Source organism: Planococcus citri, chromosome 3, assembly GCF_950023065.1.
Source record: "Planococcus citri chromosome 3, ihPlaCitr1.1, whole genome shotgun sequence".
Lineage (NCBI taxonomy): Eukaryota > Metazoa > Arthropoda > Insecta > Hemiptera > Pseudococcidae > Planococcus > Planococcus citri.
Genome location: NC_088679.1, coordinates 5146580 through 5170573, shown reverse-complemented (window position 1 = coordinate 5170573; position 23994 = coordinate 5146580). Strand labels below are relative to the sequence as shown.

The 23994-nt window shown below is 33.8% G+C and overlaps 2 protein-coding genes across 3 annotated transcripts in view; one reads left to right on the top strand and one right to left on the bottom strand.

Moving 5' to 3' along the window:
* Positions 1-10450, top strand: part of LOC135841886 (serine-rich adhesin for platelets-like) — an 86530-nt gene extending 76080 nt beyond the window's left edge. The window contains exons 17-20 of the mRNA XM_065359099.1: positions 844-3829; positions 7993-8206; positions 8785-9117; positions 9230-10450. Of these exons, the coding sequence (XP_065215171.1) occupies positions 844-3829; positions 7993-8206; positions 8785-9117; positions 9230-9654 (3958 nt within the window). The 3' untranslated portion in view covers positions 9655-10450. The remainder of the gene's footprint in view (positions 1-843; positions 3830-7992; positions 8207-8784; positions 9118-9229) is intronic.
* Positions 10451-14687: 4237 nt separating this feature from the next.
* Positions 14688-21399, bottom strand: LOC135838752 (telomere zinc finger-associated protein-like). 2 transcript variants are annotated; one of them, XM_065354508.1, is made up of 3 exons: positions 21235-21399; positions 18057-19040; positions 14688-17654 (listed from the first exon to the last, which is right to left on the bottom strand). In XM_065354508.1, the coding sequence occupies exons 2-3, from the start codon at positions 18916-18918 to the stop codon at positions 17641-17643; spliced, it is 876 nt and encodes a 291-aa protein (XP_065210580.1). In that variant the 5' UTR covers positions 18919-19040; positions 21235-21399; the 3' UTR covers positions 14688-17640. The 2 variants fall into 2 exon arrangements, with proteins under 2 accessions (XP_065210580.1, XP_065210579.1); XM_065354507.1 differs by lacking the exon at positions 21235-21399 and adding an exon at positions 19242-20693.
* Positions 21400-23994: the final 2595 nt, after the last annotated feature.

The following is a 23994-nucleotide window of genomic DNA, read 5'->3' as shown; positions in this document are numbered from 1 at the left end:
TTCGTGAATAGCTCTTTGATAAAGAAGTAAAATGAGAAAAATCGTGTTTTTTTTTACTTACAACTAGGTAGGTATAGCAATTTTTGAGCTCAAAAACGAGTCAAAAAGTCGTCGAATTTTGCGTTTTTGTTTTTATGGCTTTTCTGACCAATTTGAGGTTTCCGAACACGAAAATGACGTCTAAGTCAAGTTTTTTGCTTCTTAGTTCTCGTGAACATTTTGAATTGTTCGAGAAAAATCAAATTTTTTCTGCAGAGTGATCATACATTGTTGCAAAAAAAATGGGAATTTTTCAATGAAGGTGCAACCGGTTCAAAAAATCGTCGCCGGATTCGAGTTTGGAGACCTCGAATCACTCGAAAATGCCCATCAGAACATTCAGAACTGAGAAAAATGGCTTCTTCCCACCACAACGTTCATTGGATGAGCTATCTATACTTGAGTGTTAATAAAATTGCCTAACCAGTTTGCCGTAAATACAATGTGCATTTTTTTCAAAGATGAACTTTTGAATATGGGGGCAAATCTTCGGCCAGGGGGTTTCTTGGCACGGAGAATTCATTTCTGAGGCCAGATTTCTTCCAGAGGGCTCCCTTTTTTCCAAAATGGTCTATTTTCAAGCTCAAAAGTCAAAATTGAGCCAAAAAAGTCAAATTTTGAATTTTAAAAAAATCCGAAAAATCCGTGTGGGGGATTTTTTGAGAAAAAATTCAAACTTCAAGATAACCCCCTCCCCCCACCTTTTAACTTGTCGGGCTCTTCTGTTCATTTGATATCCATAAACTTTATTTTACTCGGAGATAAAACTTTACCTTTATTTTAAACTCTAATTTTCACTTCAAGGTACATAACACTAGTACGACACCGACCCACACCAGTCACCGAGTACGAAGAAATCAACACCGAACCATCATCGACGCAAAGAACCTCGACGCAATCCAGACTGCAGACCGAATCTCCGATCACCGAAAGATTCAAAGACAAGGTGAGCGAAACCGAGACCACTACGAACTTGCCAGTTACTTCAGCTCAATTAAATACCGATCAAGTACAACAAACGTTAGTAACTACCCTCGAAAATCTCGACTTTACCACCTTGGTCCCAAAAACGTATCTAGTATTTTCCAAAAAAGTCGACCAAACAGAGACTAGTAGTACTAATACGAGCACTGAAACTCAACGTCGTCGCGACGACGACTCTTCACTGGTAGACTTGACCACGCTTCCAACAACCACGACCGATTACGTCACGGAGCCGTTTATTTTATCAACTTCAACTAGCGTAATAACCACTATTAGAGAATCGGCCACGGAGAAGACGCGAATCTCGCTGAAACGTTACAAAGAGTACCTGAAGAGTAACAAAACTGATTTGCTGAACGAGCTTCGATCTAACGACATTAACGCCGAAAACCCAAAACCGATCAATACTCAAGAAGAGACCTTTGTATCGAAGACAGATTCGACGACTAAAAAATCAGCAACGTATTTCCGGAAACGTTTCAATCATACGGTTACAACGACCGATACACCGGTCAAAACTCAGAATTCTGAAACCACTGGAACCCATTCTAGATTCTTTTTACGTCGTCATAAGAATATTTCATCGATTGCTGCCACTTCGACTGAACAAAATTCCGTAGGATTTACAGGTTTACCTAATTCGTCTGAGAAATTCACCAAGTCCTCTTCGGCCGAATCACAGTCAGAGAATAACGAAGCTGATAAATTATCGAAAACGGATAAAGGTCGATATAAAGTTAAATATCGAAGCTCGACAACTCCGGAATCTGACAGTATAAGCAGTTTTTTCACTAGACGTCGTTATTCGAAAACAGATAAGTACAAATTGACCGAGTCCACGAGCACTACAGCTGCTCCTACGACGAGCAAAGCCTCCAGATACTTTTCCAGGAATAGGAAAGCGTCTCAACGAACCACCGAATCAGTATCTGAGCAACCGTCGAAAAATGACGAGAATCAAAAAGTAACTCAACCGACTGAAATTTTGAATTCGGATGAAAATCGTTACGAGATACCTCAAACGAGTACGTTCAGACCAACATCGCCTTCAAACGTTGTTTCCACTTCAGATGACGATTCTATCGCTATAGCTACGGTATTTGATTCGACTAGTAAAACGATACTGGCTACGAAAGAAGATGAAGGCATTGCTTCGAATACAGATTCGCCTCAAATTGGTTCAGAAACCTCGACTGTAGCCATGCAAGATTTGACTTCGAGAGGCAAAGAGGATGTGGTATCAGCTCAGACGAGCAATACGACCTCAGTGACGGCTCCTCTTGTCAAAAATGTAACCGAAATACGCGAACCGATCAAAGCTTTTCGCAATAATTCGAGATTTTTGAAAAATCCCGAGCCCGAATATGTCGGAGTTGGGGTGCGAACAAAAGGTACCCGAATTCAAAGCTCAACCAATCAAAATAAGCCAGAGAATTCGGCAGATGACAAACGACATCGTTTTGGTACCCCTATCAGGGTTGCTCCGGTGATTCCGAATGATAAATTCAAACACCCGATTGAAAATGACGTCCAAAGTTCTTCAATAAACAGCATTCGTCGAGGTCGTAAGAAATTCTCCGACAGTTCGGATGATGCTGCAAATGTGGCCAGTGTCATCTCAGAAACCTCGACAAACGCTGAAAACTTGAGAAAAGATTACAGATCTCGATCTCAATCACGTTTTCATCCAGCAGATATTCCTCAAGTAACCTCAACTCCTTCTAGACACGAGCCAACGAGAAGAGGCCGACCTTTATCGAGCACATCTTCAACCAGCAGCACGTTTTCAGATTCGGATGCCGGAAGATTCGTATCAGTATCTGAATTCGCCTCTACTTTTGGCCGTTCTGCATCCACCTCGCCTGTAACTTTCAGTTCAGCAACGGCAGCTGGCACCGAACGAAACGAAATCCGAGGACGATTCGCTCACGAGAATAAATCAGCAGCTCGAGTCCACTCGCAATCGACTGTCACTCCGTCTTATTTCGAAATCTTGGAACAAGAATTCCGAGAACGTAGTCGGCCCGCCGTAACGGCCATTCCAACCGATCCATTCATCGTTAAAAAAACCGAAGGTCGGCCTCGGTTTTACCAACCCTCGAGTCGAACCGTCGTTGAACTCACGACCTCGGGTGACCTCAGAGTTTCACTCAATAAAGAGCTCGATTCTCGACGTCGTTCAAAATCGCAACGTTTCAACGCCTCCGACTCGCCAACCCAATGGAACGAATCAGACAACAAAGTGGCAGCCACCGATGTGGAAAATAATAAACCTAGAACGACAGTGACTCGAAACAGAGGCACAATCAAAGCTCAAAATTCTCTATCCAGAACGGAAATCAGAGAACTAACCTCTCTGATAAATTCTCAAGGTCAGCCTGAAACTAGATCTAAAAAGAAACCGACACCGATCGTAGAAGAAACATTTGTAACCAACGCTAACGCCTTCCAATATGGCGGTTTGGAAGACGAAGCTTACACCGCAACCGCTGCTAGTCCGTCCATTTTGGAAAGATCGTTCGAAGAAACAACCGATACAATTTACGTGCTCGATGGAAATTCGAATTCTATATCGAATTTCGAATCAAACAACCTCGATCTTCATCGCTACAAATCGAAAACCCCTGCCGAAATATTCGGAGCTAGCGAAACCAGGTACACGAATCAAAGGCCAGCTGCTGGTACTACTACCGCGTCCAGAATTACCACCGATGATGATGAGGATGACAAAAGTACCGAACAAGGGGTCAACGAACCATCTGCAGTATCCAGCAATGAACGAACCACTATCAGGCATCAGTCGGAGGTATGGATAGCTATTGGATATCGTACCGCTAATCTTAACACAATACCTATAAACGCCTCGTATGCGACATGGCATGCCATCTAATCCTGTTCTCTATTTCAAAACACTAACATCTTACCATTTTTTTTCTTCATTTTTGTTCTTCTTTTCGACAAATGAAAGAAAAAAACTAATAACGCCTGCGGAGATTCACAGACATACCTATATACGACTACCATACGCGGTACTTGAGCTGAAGTTTCTGCAAGTGTTGGTTTTTCCATCAACATATTCTTCTTAACACTAACCCAGACGTAACCAAAGCATCTCGGTAATTTAGTATATTAATGTATTATAATGGTATTTTCTACTATCTCTGCATGCTTTCTTATATCTTCGAGACGTGCAGCGATTTTGTTGGGTAGCAAAACCTGCTGCGGCTGCGAGGTATCACGATATAAGCCTGGTTGGAAACTCATACGAATGAAATTTGGTACTTATATTATATTTTTTTTTGCTTCGAAATAGTCGAACGACTCCGAAGCTTGGGATTTTTTCATAAACTCATCGTTATCGACCATGCTCAAGCGCTCATTGATCTTACATTCACGCTGGAATAATTTTGCTTTTTTCACGCTACGCAGCTAAATTGATCCTGATCTTCATTTACTTGAGATGTGAGAAGAGAAGGAGGCCCTGATAATGATCACTAGGGATGCGATGAAAAAATGTCTGTAGCTTTCAACTCCTGTATTTATATATCATGAACAGTTGAGATTTCGCTTTACCTACAGTTCACTTTTCAAGTTTTAAAATTTCAATTAGGTACTGGTTTCTTTGAAAACCCAAAAACTAGTACAGTGGAAAATTGTGAGCAGGACTAGGTACATTTCATAAAATAAGAGCATGAAATTTGATTTGATGAACAAAGACTCCGAAAGGGAATTTTTTAAACCTGGATAGCGTCCGCCAAATCTCATAGGAGGGAGTGTAGGCTCACCATTTTTCAAAATTTAATCATCTGCTCGTTCTTGGGATCATTTTCATATGTACAATTCAACGTCGCTGAGTTCAAAAATGTCAATATTTTCCAGTAGTCTCCTAACGAAAAACTACATCCAGATTCGAATTCAGCACCCTTGAAAACCTAACAATCGATAGGTCACACCAATTTTTCAATTTTTTTGAAATTTGGGATCCACTTGCGGATCTTAGAGGGCCCCAATCGAAAAATCGAGCTGAAATTCGAAATCAGCGGCATCGAAAACATAATAAACGATATGTCACATGATTTTTGAAATTTTTCCAAAATTTGACCGAAATTATGGAGGGGGGAGGTGCAAAATGTACCCAATTGAAATTCTGTGCGACAAAATGGAAAACAATTCGAACTGTTGAAAAAAAAGACATGAGTTTTTTTCTTATCATTTGACAGTTTTCAGTAATTACGCCATTTCCTTCCAAATTCCAATCCAAAACATTATGCCCCCCACCCCACCACCCCACCCCTTTCGGCCAAATTTCGAAAAAATCCAAAAAATCATGTGACATATCGTTTGTTAGGTTTTCGAGACCGTAGATTTCGAATATTAGGTTATTTTTTCGGTAAGAGCCTCCTAGGTCCCACAATGAGTCCTAAAATTTCAAAAAATTGAAAAATTCGTGCGACCTATCAATTGTTAGGTTATCAAAGGCGCTGATTTCGAATCTCGCGTTATTTTTTGCATTCGAGCTTTCTAAGCTCCACAATAGGCTGTTGAATATCATCTACGCTTCAGGTGGGTTGAGAGAGAGGGGTATTGTGAAGTTGATGCGTCGTATATTGTTTCTTATTGCGCTGAAATTGGGATCATTGAAAGTTCATGCCCCTCCACCTCAGAATAAAATTTTCAGCAGTTTTGAAAATGGCTGAAAATAGCCTATTACTATAGCGTCGAGGTTCAGATAATAAAGCAAACCACGGGATAAAAATCTGAGATTCTGTATATCTGGTACAATCGAGCCCCCCCTCCCTACCTCTTCGAATCGATTACGACTGTTTTCGAATCGATCTGGAGCCTCCTGCAAATGTCAATTTTTCTCCAGCACACTTTTTTTTGGTAAAAATGTTCAAAAATTTAATTTTTTGAAGATAAAAATAACTTTTTTTGAAAAAAAATGTCATTATTTTTTTTTTAAAAAAAAGAAGGAATATATTTTACACATAAAATTAAATTGAAAAAAAATAAAAATTCAGTTGTTTTATACACTTTTTTTTCATTTATTTCATTCAACAATTTTGAATCTTTTTTATTAAAAACCAATTATTATTTAAATGTAAATATTTTGCTTTTAATATTTTTGATTTTTTATAAAATAAAACTATGCTTTCATGTTTCACCAATTGGCTGCACTTTTTTTTCAGAACAAAAATTCGATGCTTTGTCTTGTACTGAAATTTTCAAAGTCTCGTTTTCTATTAAAAACGGCAAAAAATGTCCATCTTCGTCGAAATTATCAAATCGTCTCTCTTGTAAAAAATTGTCACTTTTTAGCAAAAAATTTCGCAGGTTTTAAATTTTTTTACAAATTACTCAACAAGTCTCGCCGTTTTGTCAAAAAATGCTGAAAAGTCTTGCTTTTTCATTCAGAAATGAAAAAAAAATGTTGTATTTGATGAAAATTGCTAAAAAAGTATCATTTTTTGGCAAGAATCGCAGAAAATTTCAGATTTTTGGCAGAATTACAGTCTTGTCTTTTTGGTCAAAAATTGACAGAAAATCATGCTTTTCAGTAAAATTGCAGAAAAACGACTTTTTTCCAAAAATTACTTAAACGCTTTGTTTTTTGGCATAAATGACTAAAAAGTCTTACAAAAAAAATTATAAGAATGTCTCGGTCTCCATTTTCCTGAAAAAATAAACTTGCAAAATGAAATTTTCAGTCTTACTTTTTGCCAAAAAATTTCAAAAATTGATAGAAATTCTCGCTTTTTGGCAAAAATGCTAAAAATTGTCATTTTTTTATAAAAACAAAAATTGTCCAAAAGTAATACTTTGTTACCATAAATAGCCAAAGAACCTTTTTTTCTCTTAGAATTGTCAAAGTCTCGTTTTTTCATTAAAACTTTGCAAAATAGTTCAATTTTTTTAAAATTAAAACCCAAAAAATTTCATTTTGTGACAATTTGTTTGTTTTTTTTTCGTTAAAATGTTTTGTTCACTTTTGTCAATTTTTCGGATGCTTTCTTGATTACCTATTTTTTTTTTGGGGTCATTATAAGTTCATTTTTTTGGAAAAAAATTGAGTACAAGCTCTGAACTCATCGCCCTCAGCAGGGTTGAATCATATGATAATGACTCCAAGAACAGCCAGATGACCAAATTTCGAAAAATTAAGAACTGAATCCCTCTTTCCGTAATCAAAAGTTCCTTTTAGGGTCCTCGTGCCATATCCCATATTTCATGCTTCTTTCGTGTAATGCACTTTACTCAACAGTTTGCCTCTGGACTAATTCTTCTTTTCAGGAGATTCCAGGGATGGTGTTAATAAAATTGCATACTCAGTTTGCCGTAAATACAGCGTATCGCCTGCGGCAGATCGAGTATGCAATTCTTTCGACACATACGATCATTTTTTACGATTTCCTGAAAAACTACTCAGGATTATATTTCAAGACTGGTTCAACTTGGAACGAATCTGTTTGCGAGATTTTAAAAAAAAATTGATAGGATTTTCGAATTCAGTCTTTAGACTTTCAAAAAATTCAAAACTGAACAAGTTTACATGCAAGGCTTTCGTTGGCTGATAATACGAGTATATAAATTCCAAATACCTACTCATAACATGCAGACATCAACTCGACTCGATCATTACGACAGATTTTGTAATGCAAGAATAATCTTGACGATTGCTAAACATTTGAGGAAGGGAAAAGTTAATCGAAGTTCTACACGTAAGAACACGAAACTGAGCTGGGCTCTAACATTATATAAATGCAATTTGGATGACAAATATTTTATTCTAATGGGAAAAAAGGTTTGCTTAAATTGGTGTTGAAACTGATCTGATGATGTTGGGCATTTGGATGATGGTTCAAACAGACGCGGACATGGTACCCATCTACATACTTACTATACCTTCCTAAAGGCATTTCACAAATAAATTGATTACTCGTCTAATTTGATTTTTTTGCATTTTGTTAGCCTTCTTCGAGGTACAGAGAGAACTTTCGAAGAACGACTTCGCCACGATCTCGTTCAAGATCTACGACTACTACAACTACCACTGAACGTGCATCCTCATCATCTTCAAACGAGTCCAGTAAACTTGCAAACAGATTCCGCAGAAGAAAAATAAAACCTGAAAATCGCAGTATCAGCAGTAGCAGAGGCGAAACTTCGTATTCTTCTAACTATCGTAAGTACTCGTTGGACATATTGGACATTTTCAATTCAAGTGACTATCAATTAATTACTCGTAAGAAAGATCAGGTTTTTGGAAAAAGTGTGGTGTGAAGCTTCCAAAAAATGACCAAAAGTGGGGAAATTCGATTCGAGGGATCGATTTACTTTCAGGATCAATTTCCATCGCTTTCTCATTGGATGAATATATTTTTTTTAAACATCCATAAATCATCGAAAATGGTCAATTTTGAACCATTAAAAATTCGTCAAAAAATTGAAAAAGCTTTCTGAAGAAATTTTAAAATTCTGGAAAACTTTCAAAACTTTGGAAAAAATTTAAAATTCTGAAAAAAATTTAAGTTTCCAAATTATGAAAAAATTTCAAAATTCTGAAAAAATTTCAAAATTTTAAAATCTTAGAAAACTTTTAAAATTTTGAAAAAACTTTAAATTCCTAGGAAAATGTCAAAATTCTGAAAAAAATTTAAAATCCTGGAGAAATTTCAAAATTTTGGAGAAATTTCAAAATTTTGGAGAAATCAAAAGTCGTGCTAGTGTCAACTCGACTGATTTTTATTTTCAACTTTACAGTTGTAGAAACATCAACAACGAAACCAAAGAGAATTGATATTTCTCAACGTGGTTCTACAACAATATCAGACTTCTTACCAGTACCAGCTCCATTATTGTACAGAGGAAATGCTACAAGCAACGGTTTAGACGTTCCTTACGTGGAAGATTTAGAGGCCCAAAATATAAACACGCAGACAAACTATTACAATACCGAAGACGTCTCAGATCTAGCTGATCCTGCTGTAGTTGCCATTCATAATTTGAAAACTGTACCTCCGGCTGCTGCTTCTCAGCAGGTTGCATTTTCTAAAACAATGAGTTCGGTTGCTCCTCAAATAGCATATACTGAAGGTGAGTTTCTATATAGTTAATGATTTCAACAACTATAGATTTTAACAAAATATCCTCGATCGAACTTTATGTTCTATTAACTCACTTGTGCTTTCCACCTATGTTCGCACAGATATTTCACTACGACCATTTCCTAGAATACCAACAACTCCGGCAACCCCCGTAATAGCAATTTCCAACCCTAGATCATCGATTCGTCGAGGCACAAGTCGTTTATCTGTCAAAACAACCACAACAACGCAAGTTCCTTCGTTGCAAGATATCTACAACGATTATCACGAGACAGATATCGAATACCACGCCGATCCTGTAGAAATACCCATCACCGGAAAAGTTAGAATACACAGCGATGGCTATATCGAATGTTTAGACATGGGTAATTTCCCGCATCCGTTTTCGTGTAAAAAATTCATCTCTTGTGCCAAAATGGAATTCGATAGCTTATTGGGTTGGGAATACACCTGCCCGAAAGGCTTATCATTCGATCCTATAGGTGGTATATGTAACTGGGCTGCTGGATTAGGTTGTAAAGAATGATGAGTCTGCAAGTTTTCAAGTTGCGAAGAAAATTTATTGGTAAATGTATTGTAAGATGTTTTTAAACAACTACTCGAGTCGCATATAACCCTGGACGTATAGGTCACATTCAGTGTGATATCGTTTCAATATTCATCTCCATCTTTATGGTACCACTTAAGTATTTTTAAAATTTTTGAATTTTAATTCGTAAAGAAACATCATTCATTGTTTTCAAGTGAATGATTTTTTATGTTCATATTTTTCGTTTCAAAAAAATATGAGTGAAACAGATCAAAAGGACAATAGCTCATTGAAAAGCTCATTCAATTTACTCGAATTTTTCAGAAGAAAATTGAGAGAAATGCTGCTTTGGCAGATTTTATTTTCCTTTTTAAAATTTATTTTAATTCGTTTTTTAAGAAATGTCCGTCTAAACATTTTAAATCACTTCAAATCCGAAATATTTTTTTTTTCTTTTTTACAATTAGGTGGCATGTCGTATGAATGGGAAAAAATTGTTTTTTGAATTTTATAAAATACCTACCTAAGCGAAGTGGTTGACAGAGTTTCAACGAAAATAAAAGAAACATTGAAATTCTGAAACAACAATAGGTATAATTTATGTTATGAGTATAAATAAATTACAATTTTTTTATTGAATATCTAGTCGTATTAATAGGCCTACATTTTGATTTATTATTTTTATGATAATCTACTCGCCATCGTATTCATTCTACTCGCGAAAGGAATAACATTGGTTTGTACAATTAGAATTTTGAAATTCTTGTATGGAAAATAAATGTATTGGTAAATATGTTTGTGTTTGTTTGTTTGATTGAGAAGAGAGGAAAAAACACGAGGATAATATCAGCTATGTAGATATTTCATTAATCAATCCTGTGACAGAAAATAATTTTAAAAAATACCTACTTTTTTGTACCTACTCAAAATATTATTTGTATTGGTTGAGAATTCGTTTGCAGGACTCGTTCTCGGTTATTTTTTTAATGACCAAGTTACTCAAGTTACTCAAGTTACTTACTTACTTTTTTTTTTTAATTTTCGAAAATCCAATTTTTCCAAATTTCAGTTCTTTGTCAAAATAGTTCTCAGAACACAAAAAATTTATTTTTTGTCAAAAATTGTCAATTGTAGCGTTTTAACAATTAAAAAGTCTCATTTTTTAAACTAAAGATAAGGAATGTAAAGCTGAAAGTCTAAAACTTTTGGCTTTAGCTTTTAGCATCTAAAAAATTTATAAAACTCTGGCTTTAGCTTTTGGCTTTTCAAATTCGTACGTAAAGCTTTCTAACAATTCCAACAGATAATTTTTAAATTTTTTTCTAATGAAGTGAATTGAAAGGGAAATAAAAATTCAGTAAATTGACAGCAACAAAAAAAAACTGAAAAAAACAGAAAAGTAAAATGTGAAAATCGAAAAAAATCAAACAGAAACTGAGAACCAAATGAATTTGCAAAAACGCTGAAAGAAAGCTAAATAAACAGAGCTTTTGGCTAGCTCTTAGCTTTCAAAAATCCCAAACTTCCTCAGCTTTCAGCTCTTAGCTTTTAGCTTTCCATCCTTGCTCGAAATTTCCAAAAACCACCGAGAAAAGTGTCGTTTTTTCATATGAAAAATATAAAAAAGTTTCACTGTTTGAAAAAAGAAACTGCAGAAAAATATAATTTTTTATAGTCCGGCATATGACAAATCCTAAGGAACATTTTAAAGCAAACTTGCCAAAAAAAAAGTTGGCCTTACTTACAAAATGGAGGCCATTTTGATTGACAGGTCAGCTGAAATCGCAGATTTTGCGTTTTAACATAGGACTTGCACGAACTTTTTCAAACTTTACAAAGGTAGAGCGAAAGATCATGCAAAAATTTATCACCTGTCAAAATTTTAAGTGCTAAAGTGGGTTTTTCGATTTTTGGTGAATTTTTAAAAATCGAATTCAGGCCAAAAATGAGGGGAAAAATCAAAATTTTACCAAATCGACCAAGAAAGCTGAAATTTGGGATATACCCTATTTTCGACATGACAAATCGATCGAAAACAGTTTCAACCCGTTTTGAACAGTTCTGGAGCCTCCAGCAGATTTTTGAAACTCGAAATTCCCACAAAATTCCATCAAATTGTAGTTGTAAAGCTAAAATTTATTCTAAAAACTAATTTCAAAACGATAAGAAGTACTGCAGGTAAATTTCAAGTCGTTTTAGATCCTCCAGCGACTTTTTGAAAATTCCTGAAGCCTCCAGCAGATTTTTGAAACGTGAAATTTGCACAAAATTTCATCAAATGGAGATGGAAAGCTGAAATTTACTCTACACTCCAATTTTAACACCCTCTGAAGACGACTTCAAGTGAGTTCAAGTCATTTTAGGGCCTCCAGCAACTTTTTTGAAAATTACTGGAGCCTCCAGCAGATTTTTGAAACTTTAAATTTTCACAAAATTTCATCAAATTGAGATGGGAAGCTGAAATTTACTCTACACTCCAATTTTAACACCCTCTGAAGACAACTTCAGGTGGGTTCAAGGCATTTTAGGGCCTCCAGCGACTTTTTTGAAAATTACTAGAGCCTCCAGTAGATTTTTGAAACTTGAAATTTCCCCAACATTAATTTATCAAATTGAGTTGGCAAGCTGAAATTTACTTCGCAGACTACATGGTGGTTTCAAATAGTTTTGAAGCTTCCAGCTACTTTTAGAAAATTTCAATTTTCCAAAAAAACGTCATACAACCTTTTAAAAAGTTGCAGGAGGCTCCAAAACGACTTGAAATTCGCCTGAAGTCAACTTCGTAGCATATTGAAATTAGTTTGCAGAATGAATTTCGACTCTCCATCTTAGTTTGATGAAATTTTGGGGAAATTTCAAGTTTCAAAAAACTCGTTGGAGGCTCTAAAATGACTTTAAATCTACCAGAAGTCGTCTTTAGAGGGTGTTAAAATTGGAGTGTAGAGTAAATTTCAGCTTTCCATCTCAATTTGATGAAATTTTGTGCAAATTTCACGTTTCAAAAATCTGCTGGAGGCTTCAGGAATTTTCAAAAAGTCGTTGGAGGCTCCAAAATGACTTTTAAATTCATCTGCAGTACTTCGTAGCGTATTGAAATTAGTTTTTAGTATAAATTTTAGCTTTACAACTCCAATTTGATGGAATTTTGTGGGAATTTCGAGTTTCAAAAATCTGCTGGAGACTCCAGAACTGCTCAAAACGGATTGAAACCGTTTCCAATCGATTTGGCATGTCGAAAATAGGGTATATCCCAAATTTCAGCTTTCTTGGTCAATTTGGTAAAATGTTGATTTTTTCCCTCATTTTTGGCCTAAATTCGATTTTCAAAAATTCACCAAAAATCGAAAAACGCACTTTAGCACTTGAAATTTTAACAGGTGATAAATTTTTGTTTGATCTTTCGATCTACCTTTGTAAAGTTTGAAAAAGTTCGTGCAAGTCCTATATGTTAAAACGCAAAATCTGCGATTTCGGCTGACCTGTCAATCAAAATGGCCGCCATTTTGTAAGTAAAGCCTACTTTTTTTTGGGCAAGTTTGCTTTAAAATGTTCCTTAGGATATCCCCTTTAAGAAAAAAGTTGTTCCAGAGGATCGGCGGGGGGGGGGGGTGCAAAAAATTCTCATTTTTTTAAAAAAATTGCCAAAAAGTGTCGTTTTTTTTACCAAAATATCCAAAAAGTTTTCCTTTTTTCAATTGTTCAAATTTCGCTTTTCTTTGACCGAAATTTGCGGAAAGCACTTTCCTCGGTTAAAATTGTCAGTTTCGCTTTTTTGTCAAAAAAAAAATGCTAAAAAAACGAGTATTTCAAACTAAAAATTGAAAAATCCAAGTCTCTCGTTTTCCACAAAGATGGCGAAAAAGTATCATTTTTTGCCGATACATAATAAGCTGGAAAGTTCTACTTTTTGTTGAAACTATCACTGCTATACTTTTTGCCAAAAATTGTCATAATTCGTGGTTTTTTTTGCAAAAAATTTTCAAAAAATCTTTTTTTTCCAAATGTTGTCCAAAAATCTGGATTTTTGCAACAAATGATGAAAACTTTTTAACAATAATTGCAAAGTATCACTTTGCTATCGACGTATATTTGCCAAAATTACCAAAAAAAAGTGTTTTTTTTTACTTTTCCTTCTTCATGTCCTGTCATTTGCCAAATTGCCTGATAAAACTCTAATTTTTTATAATATTGTCAAAAATTCCCGAAAATATTATGTCTCGAAGCGTGAAGAAAAAAGTCACATTTTCTGCTAAAATTGTCAATTAATTGTACTTCATTTTTATCAAAATGTGTCTAAAAAATTCATAAATGCAACGGTTTTGTGCTTCGCTGCCTAGTGTTTTTTTTTTTTTTTGCAAAATTGAAGTATTTTTTTCAATTGCACAAAATATTCTGTTTTTTTGCCGAAATTGTCAAATAAAAGTCCCGTAGGTACCCATTGATTTTTCTTTCATTTTCTGTTATTTTCAAAATTGCCAAAAAGTTCAATTCTCTGCCTAGACTGCCATCAGAAATCCAGTTTTTGCCTCAATTGTCAGTTTTTCTTTTTTTAATTTCCTCTGTTTCAAGATCGCAATAAATTTATTTATCACTGATGAACACTTAAATCAATCTGAAGAATAGTTTATTTTTTCAAGCATGATTTCGTCACAAATCGTTCACAACAAACGTGTATTGCTTCGATTCTAAAGACTAAGAAAAACAAATCGCGTTCGATTCAATTATTCTACGAACATTGATGTATTATTTATTCGCGATATTGTTCGTAGAATTTCAAATATGCATTAAAAGGTTAAATAATACAATGAATGCGTTAATACCGAATCTGATCAAATTAGAAAATCAATTGCAGCAGTTAAAAACATTGGTTTCAGATGACTTGTTTCTCTGTGTTGTAGCCAATGTTTTGTTATGTTACATTTTCGAATAATAATAAGTATTATAAATCCTTCTTCGATTATTTTACCGAGTAAGTGAGTAACAAGTAGCTAATAGAAAGAAGAATGAAACGTAAAACAAAACAAACTCGGTGACGTGAACAACCCACTTTTATTGTAACGTTTCTTGAAACAGAAATATAAACCGAATACTACATACCATATGAAATAAAGAAAGTACACACGAATACACCTAACATAGTATCGAAATTGATTTGAAAATTGAATCACGAAGAAGTAAGAAATACAAATATGTAGCGTTTAATCTTACTTAATCAAAGTAGGGATCACCACAAAGTTAGGTACTAAATAAATGACTTAGCATCATCTCAGTCCACTATCATACAATACAAAAGCGAAGTAAAAGTAACTCTTCAATAATTAAGAAATTCAGCAAAATCACCATTACATAGACTATAAGAGTTAGTTACATTTTTTCAATCTATCAAAATTAATCACATCGAGGTACACAAAATATAATATAACGATTCGTGTTTGTGAAAATAACTTGAAAAATTATTTAAAAATTAATTCTCAATTCGATATTTATTTTTTAAAAATTATTGCAAATCCGGAATGAGAAAAAAATCTCATCTGAGCAAAATTATTTTGAGCTAAAAAATAACCACGTCGACACGAAGTACGAAAATGTGAATTGCGATCATTCTAATCTACTACACTAAATTTATTTTACCACTCGAACATACATAATAACTACTTAATAGGAAGAAGGAATCCTCGTCACAATCAGAAATCATGCATTTTTTGGTTTTACATTATTTTTCTCACAATTTTTGTTATCGCATGAAAATGAAAGTAATACGATATTAAAAATACTAAATCATCACATTAATTTATCATCACACTGTACATTACTTACGAATAATGATTAATTAATCTAAACAAATACAATGATTTTGGATTAGAATTACAGGAAAATGATAAAAAGACTAAAAATCAAAGAAAAAATTTCAGTGGGCTCAAAAAGTGGTATAGAACATTAGTAATCATAAACCATAATATTAGTAACTAATTCCAATCAATTCGCAAAAAAAAGTGTAAGAAAAAAAACCTAAAATTAACTTAGTAAAAATATTCGAAATACATTATGAATAAAAATAGGAAAAAAAAAGAAAATGACTAAAGGCATTATCACACACATACAATAATATAGTTGAATATAAATTGGGCTCGCCACTAAATAAAATGAATTGGGAATACAAATGATTTTACTATAATATTAAAAAATTCGCAAAATTTACATTATGTTGTAAATTATAATATGAGCAATCGTAGGGGCCAGATTGACAAAGAAATAATTGAGATTACGTTTCTTGGTGTATTGCGGCATCTTTTTTTGTTTTTTTTTCGGTAAATTGATATTGATAAAACAAAATATATCGAAGGTAGACTAAATTATATACAATGTACAATAAAAAATAACGTATCGATTTATTTTTTAAATATACGATACTTCTAGAGTAGGAACATAAATTGACATACGTTGGACAACGTATTCCGCACTGGATTTTAAAATGTCGATTGAAAACAAACACAGGGGAAAGGAGTTGATTAGATCTAGACAATATCCAGATATGATTAGGTCAGATCTTTTTACAATCAGGTCTCCTCAGAAAAAAAAAGTAACTTTGGTAGGTAAATTGAACGATTGTATCTTGCAACTTTTTAGCAATTTCTGACAACCGAGTAAGAATTTCATCAAAATGGCAATTCTTGGCATAAAAAACGAACTTTTGCGCTGTCCTTGAGGAAAAAAGTAATTTTTTTGGAAATTTTGCTAAATAGTAAGAAGTTTAAACATTTTTTGAGAAAATAAAAAAATCAAAAAAATTATACTTTTTCGAAATTTTTGTCAAGAAAGCAAGATTTTTTTTACGATTGTTATGTGAAAAAGCAAAGACCACTTTTAGAGGAAAAAAATGAAGACTTTTGCAATCTCGCTAAAAAAAATGATTGTTGCAATTTTTATCGAAAAAGGCGAGATTTTTTTAATAATTTCTTGGTAAAAAAAAAAATGAGACTTGGGTAATTTTTTTCATGAAAAATTGAACAAAAAATCAAGACTTTTGAGCAATTTTTTTGAGTTGTGGGAGATGGTATGGAAATTTCAGACTTCTTGGAATTTTTTATTTTTGCAAAAAAAAAACGACGATTTTTAGCAAGAAACGAGACCGTATTATCAACATCCCCTCCCCCCTCCCTTATCGATATAAGGGCCTTGAAAAAGCAACCATTTTTGGGGGTAAAAACTAACTTTAGCATCCAAAACGTTGAAAAAGTAGCCAAAAGTTCAGAACTAATCCGATCAAAACTTCATCCGACCGAATCTGATTTAATGTCATCGGGTCAAATGGGATTCAGGAAATGCTCAGATTCCGGATCTGATCAAATCAAATAATTTTCCGAAGGTATTGAAAAAATCGAATTTAGGTTTTCACTTTTTGAGTTGAAAAAAACCTATTACCGGGCAACGTTTCGTTTAAATCGTTCGGTAATTAAAAAAGCTATTAACCGACCTTCCGCCATAAATATTATGGACTGTAAATTTCATTTGGAAAATATCACATTATAAATTGAAATTACATTGTATTTGGTCACGTTTGATTGGAACTCTCCTTCAATACTAATTTTCGCTTACGAGAGAGAAACATAATAAAATATTTGGCAACAATACACACGAGGAAAAAAACCCTACGACAAGAAAGGAAAATGCTAATCTAACGAAGAAAAAAAAATACAATTAATGAATAGAAGAATAAAAACAAAAATGCAAACGATCACTCGAAAAAAAAATCAAAAAACCTAAACTAGGATTAATCGTGAATTCACGCGGCGGGATGTGTATCAAATTAACGAATAATGGTGTACATATTATAAATTACGACTTAATAATAAGGCAAAAAAAGAGAAAAAATACGCTCACATATCGTATTGCTTCGAAGTTGGGGTAGGATACTGAAATACATAGATATGATTGCGTAATTTTTGTAATAAGTCTTCGAAATGTTGCGATTCAGTACTTCAGCTAAGTTGGCACATCTGAAAAACAAATATTAAAAGAGTTAGAATAAAACCGTTTATGTATCTCGGTGAAAGAAAAGTTGCAACGAGGGACACGTTTTAATTATTATTCTAGTTGCTCGGGCAATTAACGATGTTATAATAGCATTGAATAAATTAGCTATTAGTTCAAAGTTGTATAGTTCGAGTTTAAAATTTCCCACCAATATTGCATCATGCATTGTAAGCGCCATGTACTTAATTTTAAATTTAAATCGAGCAAAATGGAGGACGATAATTTTTAGCAAGCGATTCAAAAGTTGATTTTTCTCGAGGTAGTTAATTTTTAGCCAGATGGCGAATTTTTTCAACGTATCTATAGATCGCAAGAAGAGGAACAAAGATAAGAGAAATAATCACGTTTCGCATTTATATACTTACTGCTGACAACGTTGTTTGGAAAACTCTGTTCAGCTATAATTGTTTTTTTAGCCGATTGTTTCTTGATACACTCAATGGAATGCGTAGCTAAGCTGTCCGTATCGCAAAATACAGCCGAGCATAGTTTACAAATAACAGCAGCGTTCAACTTATGAGTCCGGAATAGATGTTTCTTGTATTTAGACTCCCAGCCGAATTTCGATTTACAATAAATACAATGAAAATTCAGTCCGATTTTCAGGCAACTTTCCATATGCTTAGACAGTTTATTTTGATCGCTGAACGATTTCTTACAAACGTCGCACGCTTTTTTAAATACCACCGGCACGGTGGTTCCGCCGGAACCGGCACCGGCGCCGTTCAAACGTAGGTTTTCATTGGTCATTGAAGCTCCACCGAAACATATTTTATTCGCCAAATCTCTGTTGTAAGATTGACTAGCCGTTGCACAGAATTTTTTACTCTGTTTCAATTTCCTCGGATTCTTGGCGGTTTTTTTCTGCTTGGCTCGTTGCTGTGTGACGTCTCGTTTGTGTTCTGAATCCATGTGACAAATCAAACCAACGTTGTATTTGAATGTTTCGTTACATATGGTACATGTGTACGTCTCTTCGATAAATAATTCATCTTTCATATCGGACGAACTGATTGATTCGGGGTGGAAGAGATTTTGGTATAGGCTTTCACTGGACCAATGATTGTCTTCGTTAGTTGTCACCTTCAAGATCTTCTTAGCTCGTAAATCCTTATCTGGTAATTTATATTTACCATTAGGGCAGGTATCTTCGTCGCCGCTACTTAATATAATCGTTTCGTCGATGATCAAGTCACCATCCGAATCTGAAGAGTTTGCGATATCCATTTTCACTTTGTTTAGTAGCTGATAACGACGTACAATACTTGAAATATCATCCGCAAAAATTCCAAAATCTGTCAGAATCGATGTATCGAGCTTTGATTATCTGATTTCCAAACGAACATCATCTGCACACAAAAGGAAAAAAATTAATGTATCGATTGAAACCGACGAAAACCGACAACTAGTCTTGAATAAAAATACGTGAATTGAAGCACAATGTCAAGGAATCGATGATAGGTTTCATTCGAATTCGTTAACATTACAGTTCAATGAACAAATAACACGATTTTACAGCCGAAAAAACAAAGAAAAATTGTTCAACTTACACCGTTGATACACTCGTTTGGTACTCATTCGAATTTCATCGAGAAGAGTAATGTTTGCAAGTTGAGCGGTTGATTCGAGTGTTTGTAATGTAAAAATTAGCGGAAACGAAGCGATTACCATGCACAATGTTGAATGATAAGAAACAATGTGATCGTATTGCACCACTATACTAATTACTATTTTTAATTCGAATAGCTTCAATGACAGATTAATTCTCTCCTTTTCGTTTGATTCGACATTTGATAATAAAAAACTTTTTGTACACAAAGTAAGAGTAGTGGGTGAGCGCATCGGCCATTTTGTTCCCTGAGTGATAACGGACTAGTAAGTATGCATACAATTTCTCACGTAAAAAATGCAATTTTCTCGATAGTTCGCGAGTCCGGGTGAACTTACGTGTAGTCTCAAATCAAAGACAATAAAATTTCCTATCGATCGATGTTAAATTTTGATCATTTCATGAAAAAATAACGACTTTATGAATACTTCAATTTTACTGATTTCTGCGTACTACGTACGTCGTCTTTAAACTAAAAATACTCGGAATTTTCAGTGGACGCATAGGTATTTTAATACAGCAAAATGTTCGTTATTTTATCCTCTTTAAAATGAGCTATTACCGAAAGCTCTACATGCAACCGTTCAAAAGTTTTCGAAGTTGAAAGTTGGGAAAACAAGCTGCGGATGGTAAGTAGTGAACTTTGAACTAATATTACTCGAAATTTTCAGGGGACACGTAGGTATTTTAATACATCAAAATGTTCGTAATTGTATCCTTTTTAAAATGGTTGTTTACCGAAAGCTCTACCTTCAACCGTTCAAAAGTTTTTGAAGTTCAAAGTTGCGGAAAGTGGTCAAATTGTGTTATCACTGTTATCAGTCACTTAGTTTTGATCAGTATTTTACTTTCCGCAACTTTGATCTTCAAGATCTTTTGAACGATGAGAGGCAGAACTTTCGTTATAAGCTCATTTTAAAGACGATAAAATTACGAACATTTTGCTGTATTAAAATATCCATGTGTCCGTTGAAAATTTTGAGTAAAATTTGTTCAAAGTCAAATACTTACTGCCCGCAGCTGATTTTCGCAACTTTCAACTTCGAAAACTTTTGAACGGTTGCATGTAGAGCTTTCGGTAATAGCTCATTTTAAAGAGGATAAAATAACGAACATTTTACTGTAATAAAATACCTATGTGTCCACTGAAAATTTCGAGTATTTTTACTTTAAAGATGACGTACGTAGTATGCAAAAATCAGTGAAATAGAAATATTCATAAAATCGTTATTTTTACGCGAAATGATCAAAATTTAACATCAATCGATAGGGAATTTTATTGTCTTTAACTTAAGACTGCATAACAGTTCACCCAAACTCGCGAACAATTTAAAAAATTGCATTTTTTACATTAGAAATTGTATGCATAATTACTGGTTCGTTATCACTTCAGGGAACAAAATGGTGGATGCGCTCACCTAGTAAGAGTAACGATTTTTGATTTGAATACTGGATAGATGTGTCAGTGCGGCTTACTGTAATTACGGAGTAATTACCGAAAGTGTTGAATCGAAAGCATAAATAACGGAAAATAACGTTTCGGATTCGGTTTTGGTTTTTGGTCGAATTTCAAATTGATTTTACGTTTTTTTTTTTTTTTTTTTTAATGAAAATTGGAAAATAATATGAATATTAATTAATTATTAATATTAATATTGCTTTGCACTTTTGCAGATGCAAAAGGGCAACTTTGAGAAATGGTTAGTGGTTTGTGTCTTGTGTCTTGTGTTAAATTAAAAAGGCAACCATGAAAAGTAGAGTAAGTAAAGGTAAATAAAATACGTAAATAGGTTATAGGTTGATGAATATTGAAATTGAATCATGAAATGAATGTTGAATATTTTCATTTTTCAGCTATAAACTGAAAAATTAAATTAACTTAGCAAACTTACTTAAATAAGAGCGAAAAATGCGAAATACTGGGCTAAACTTACTTAAATAAGAGCGAAATACTGGGCTGCGGCTGTGCTGTGTAGTTTATGTTTAATGAATAATGAATATTAATTAATTAGCTTGCTGCTCGAAATCATAAAAATTATTGCATCATCCTTCAGGCTTCAACTGAACTAAAAATTTAACACAAGTGACAAGACACAAGACACATCAAAAGAAACTGAAGAACTGAATGCAGAATGCGTCGATCAAGCATATTTATCATCACTTATCCCCACTCTTCATTCTTTTTTCAAGAACCTGCGCACTGTATTCATTTACACGAGTTGCGCCATAGTTGCGCCTACTTGCGCAATGCGCAATAATATAAATTCTTGGAACTCGGAACTATCTTCTCAACAGGAAATGAGTCATCGATGTGGAATGTGGATGTAGAACACAATGATATTTTTGATGACTCATTATTTTTTTTCGGATTTGTAAACATAAACAGGAAATTGAGTCATTAGGTAATTTTTAAATTTTTTCCTAGAACATTAATTACTCAATTCCTGTTTACAAATTGGGAAAAAATAATTTGAGAATTTAGTGTCTAATTCAGGAATGTGAGAACAATCGAGGAAAAAAAAGAACAAAGAACAAAAAATTAAAAAACGTTATGACAGGTTCTGACTTCCAGAACATGTTTTTTTATTTGAAATTTTTTGTACACTTGGCTTAATTTTGAGAAAATTTCTCCTGTTTTCGTTTTTCGGTGGTATGTAAAATCTCATTATTTTTGTCAAAATTGCAATACAGTCTCATTTCCAGCTAAAAATTGTCGCATTTTCGCAGAAAATTCCAAAAAGGTCTCAAAATCCCCCCTCCCCTCATTGATTTTTGCTTAAAAATTGCCAAAACTTTGTTTTTCGACTTTTCGTCAAGAATTGACAAGAATTTTCGCGTTTTGCAAAAAGTTATTTAATCAAGTTCAATTTATTGCCACAGTACGGTACCTATTTTAAAAGAAGTCCTGTATCAATTTTGGCTTCAACCGTCTATTCACAATTGCTGAAAAACCTCACCATTTTTTTTCAAAAGTTACTGATGTAAAATAAATATCTCACTTTTTTGTTAGACATTGCTAATTACTAAAAAAAATCGCATCTTCACACAAAAAAAATGCAAACAAAATCGCTGTTTCAACAAAAATTGCGAAAAACTTTTTTTACGAACCTAAATAATCCCCAAGAAGTCCTTTTTGTTGGACATGTCGGTTTCACTATTTTCCAAAAATTGTGAACTTTCTCGGTTTTTCAAAATTAACAACGTAATCTAGTTTCTTCGCAAAAAATTCCAGTGCCATCATTTTTTATGAAAAATTGCCTCAAAAATCTCGCTTTTTTGTCAAAAAATGTCAAAAAGTCTTCTTTTTTTATCAACAAACTGAACTCACCTTCATCGAGAAAAATTGAGGCAATCTTTTCTTTGCCAATAATTATTGTCAATTTTTTTTTCTTTTTAGCGACATTGCAAAACGTTTGATTTTGTTTTAAAAATTAACCATCTTGCTTGTTTACCTAAAGTTACTACAAAAAAAGTTCGATTTTTGGCTAATTGCGAAAAAAAAATAGGTAGGTATAGGTATCATTTTTTTGGTATTGACATTTTGCCAAAAATGGGGAAAAATTCTTACTGTGTATTTGGCATAATTTCTAAAAAGTTTTGTTTTTTCATCAAAAAGTTGCAAAATAAAAGTCTCGCTTTTTCTCAAAGAATTATGCAAGTGACACTTTTTAGCCAGAAAATTGCCAGAAAGTATCTTTCTTTCAAGTACCTAAAATGTAGCAGTATATAATTTTCAAAACGTCCTAGGTACCTACTTTTTTCTAAAATTATCAGATTTGCTTTTCGGCAAAAATTGTGAACAATGTCTCGCTTTTTCAATACCAAATGAATATTTTGTCTTTTTTACACAAAGATTCCAAATTTAGAATAAGTCGTGTTTTTTTTTCTATCAGAAATAGCCAAAAATTCTCCAATAATTTTCAAAAAGCCCTGTTTTTTGGTAAAATTGTGAAAGTTTTGGAGTTTTGCATTTTTGCCAGAATCCTGTAAAGAATTCTCGCTTCGTAGCAGAATTACGAAATCTGGTTTTCTCAGCACTCAGCAGAAGTTGCCAAAAGGGAAGAAAATTCCGAAAAAATATATTTTTACCAATGATTCCCAAGATTGCAACTTTTTGCTAAAATTGCCAAATTCTTGCTTTTGACAAAAATTACCCATTTCAGCAAAATTCCTTACAATTTTCAAATTATTCCAAAAAATAACCCAGTCTTGCTTTTTTTTCACCAGAAATTGCTGAATGGGTCATTCCATGTCAACTCAACCAACGTTTTTGAGTCAAGTCTTTCGATTTCGCTCAATTCTTTTTTACAATATAAACCCATCCAGTAAGTAAGACCCCCCGCGATTAGTTTGGTCCCAGACCCCTCAGGGGGCGGGTGGGGGGGTCTTCCATTATTTTCACATTGTTTCGAGGTACTCAACTTCAGCAGCCCACTCCTCCAAAACTATGATACTTTGATCAAAAATGATTTCACAGTTCAAATGGGCATTGCATTTAGAATTATTTTTAAGCATTTTGAAATTTTCAAAAGTTGAAAGTTGAACTTTAAAATTGAAAGTTCAAATTTCAAAATGGCGCTGTAAGTGGGAGCTACCATTTAAAATTTTGAAAAAATTTCCATAGATGTACCTTTTGATGTTTTTTTCGAAATATTCAAGTTTCGAGATGGGATCTCTTGATGGAAGGGGAGCAC

What these genes read in the sequence shown, in the direction of transcription:
- LOC135838752 (XM_065354508.1), bottom strand. Translation starts at nt 18,918, where the DNA reads ATGGATATCGCAAACTCTTCAGATTCGGATGGTGACTTGATCATCGAC.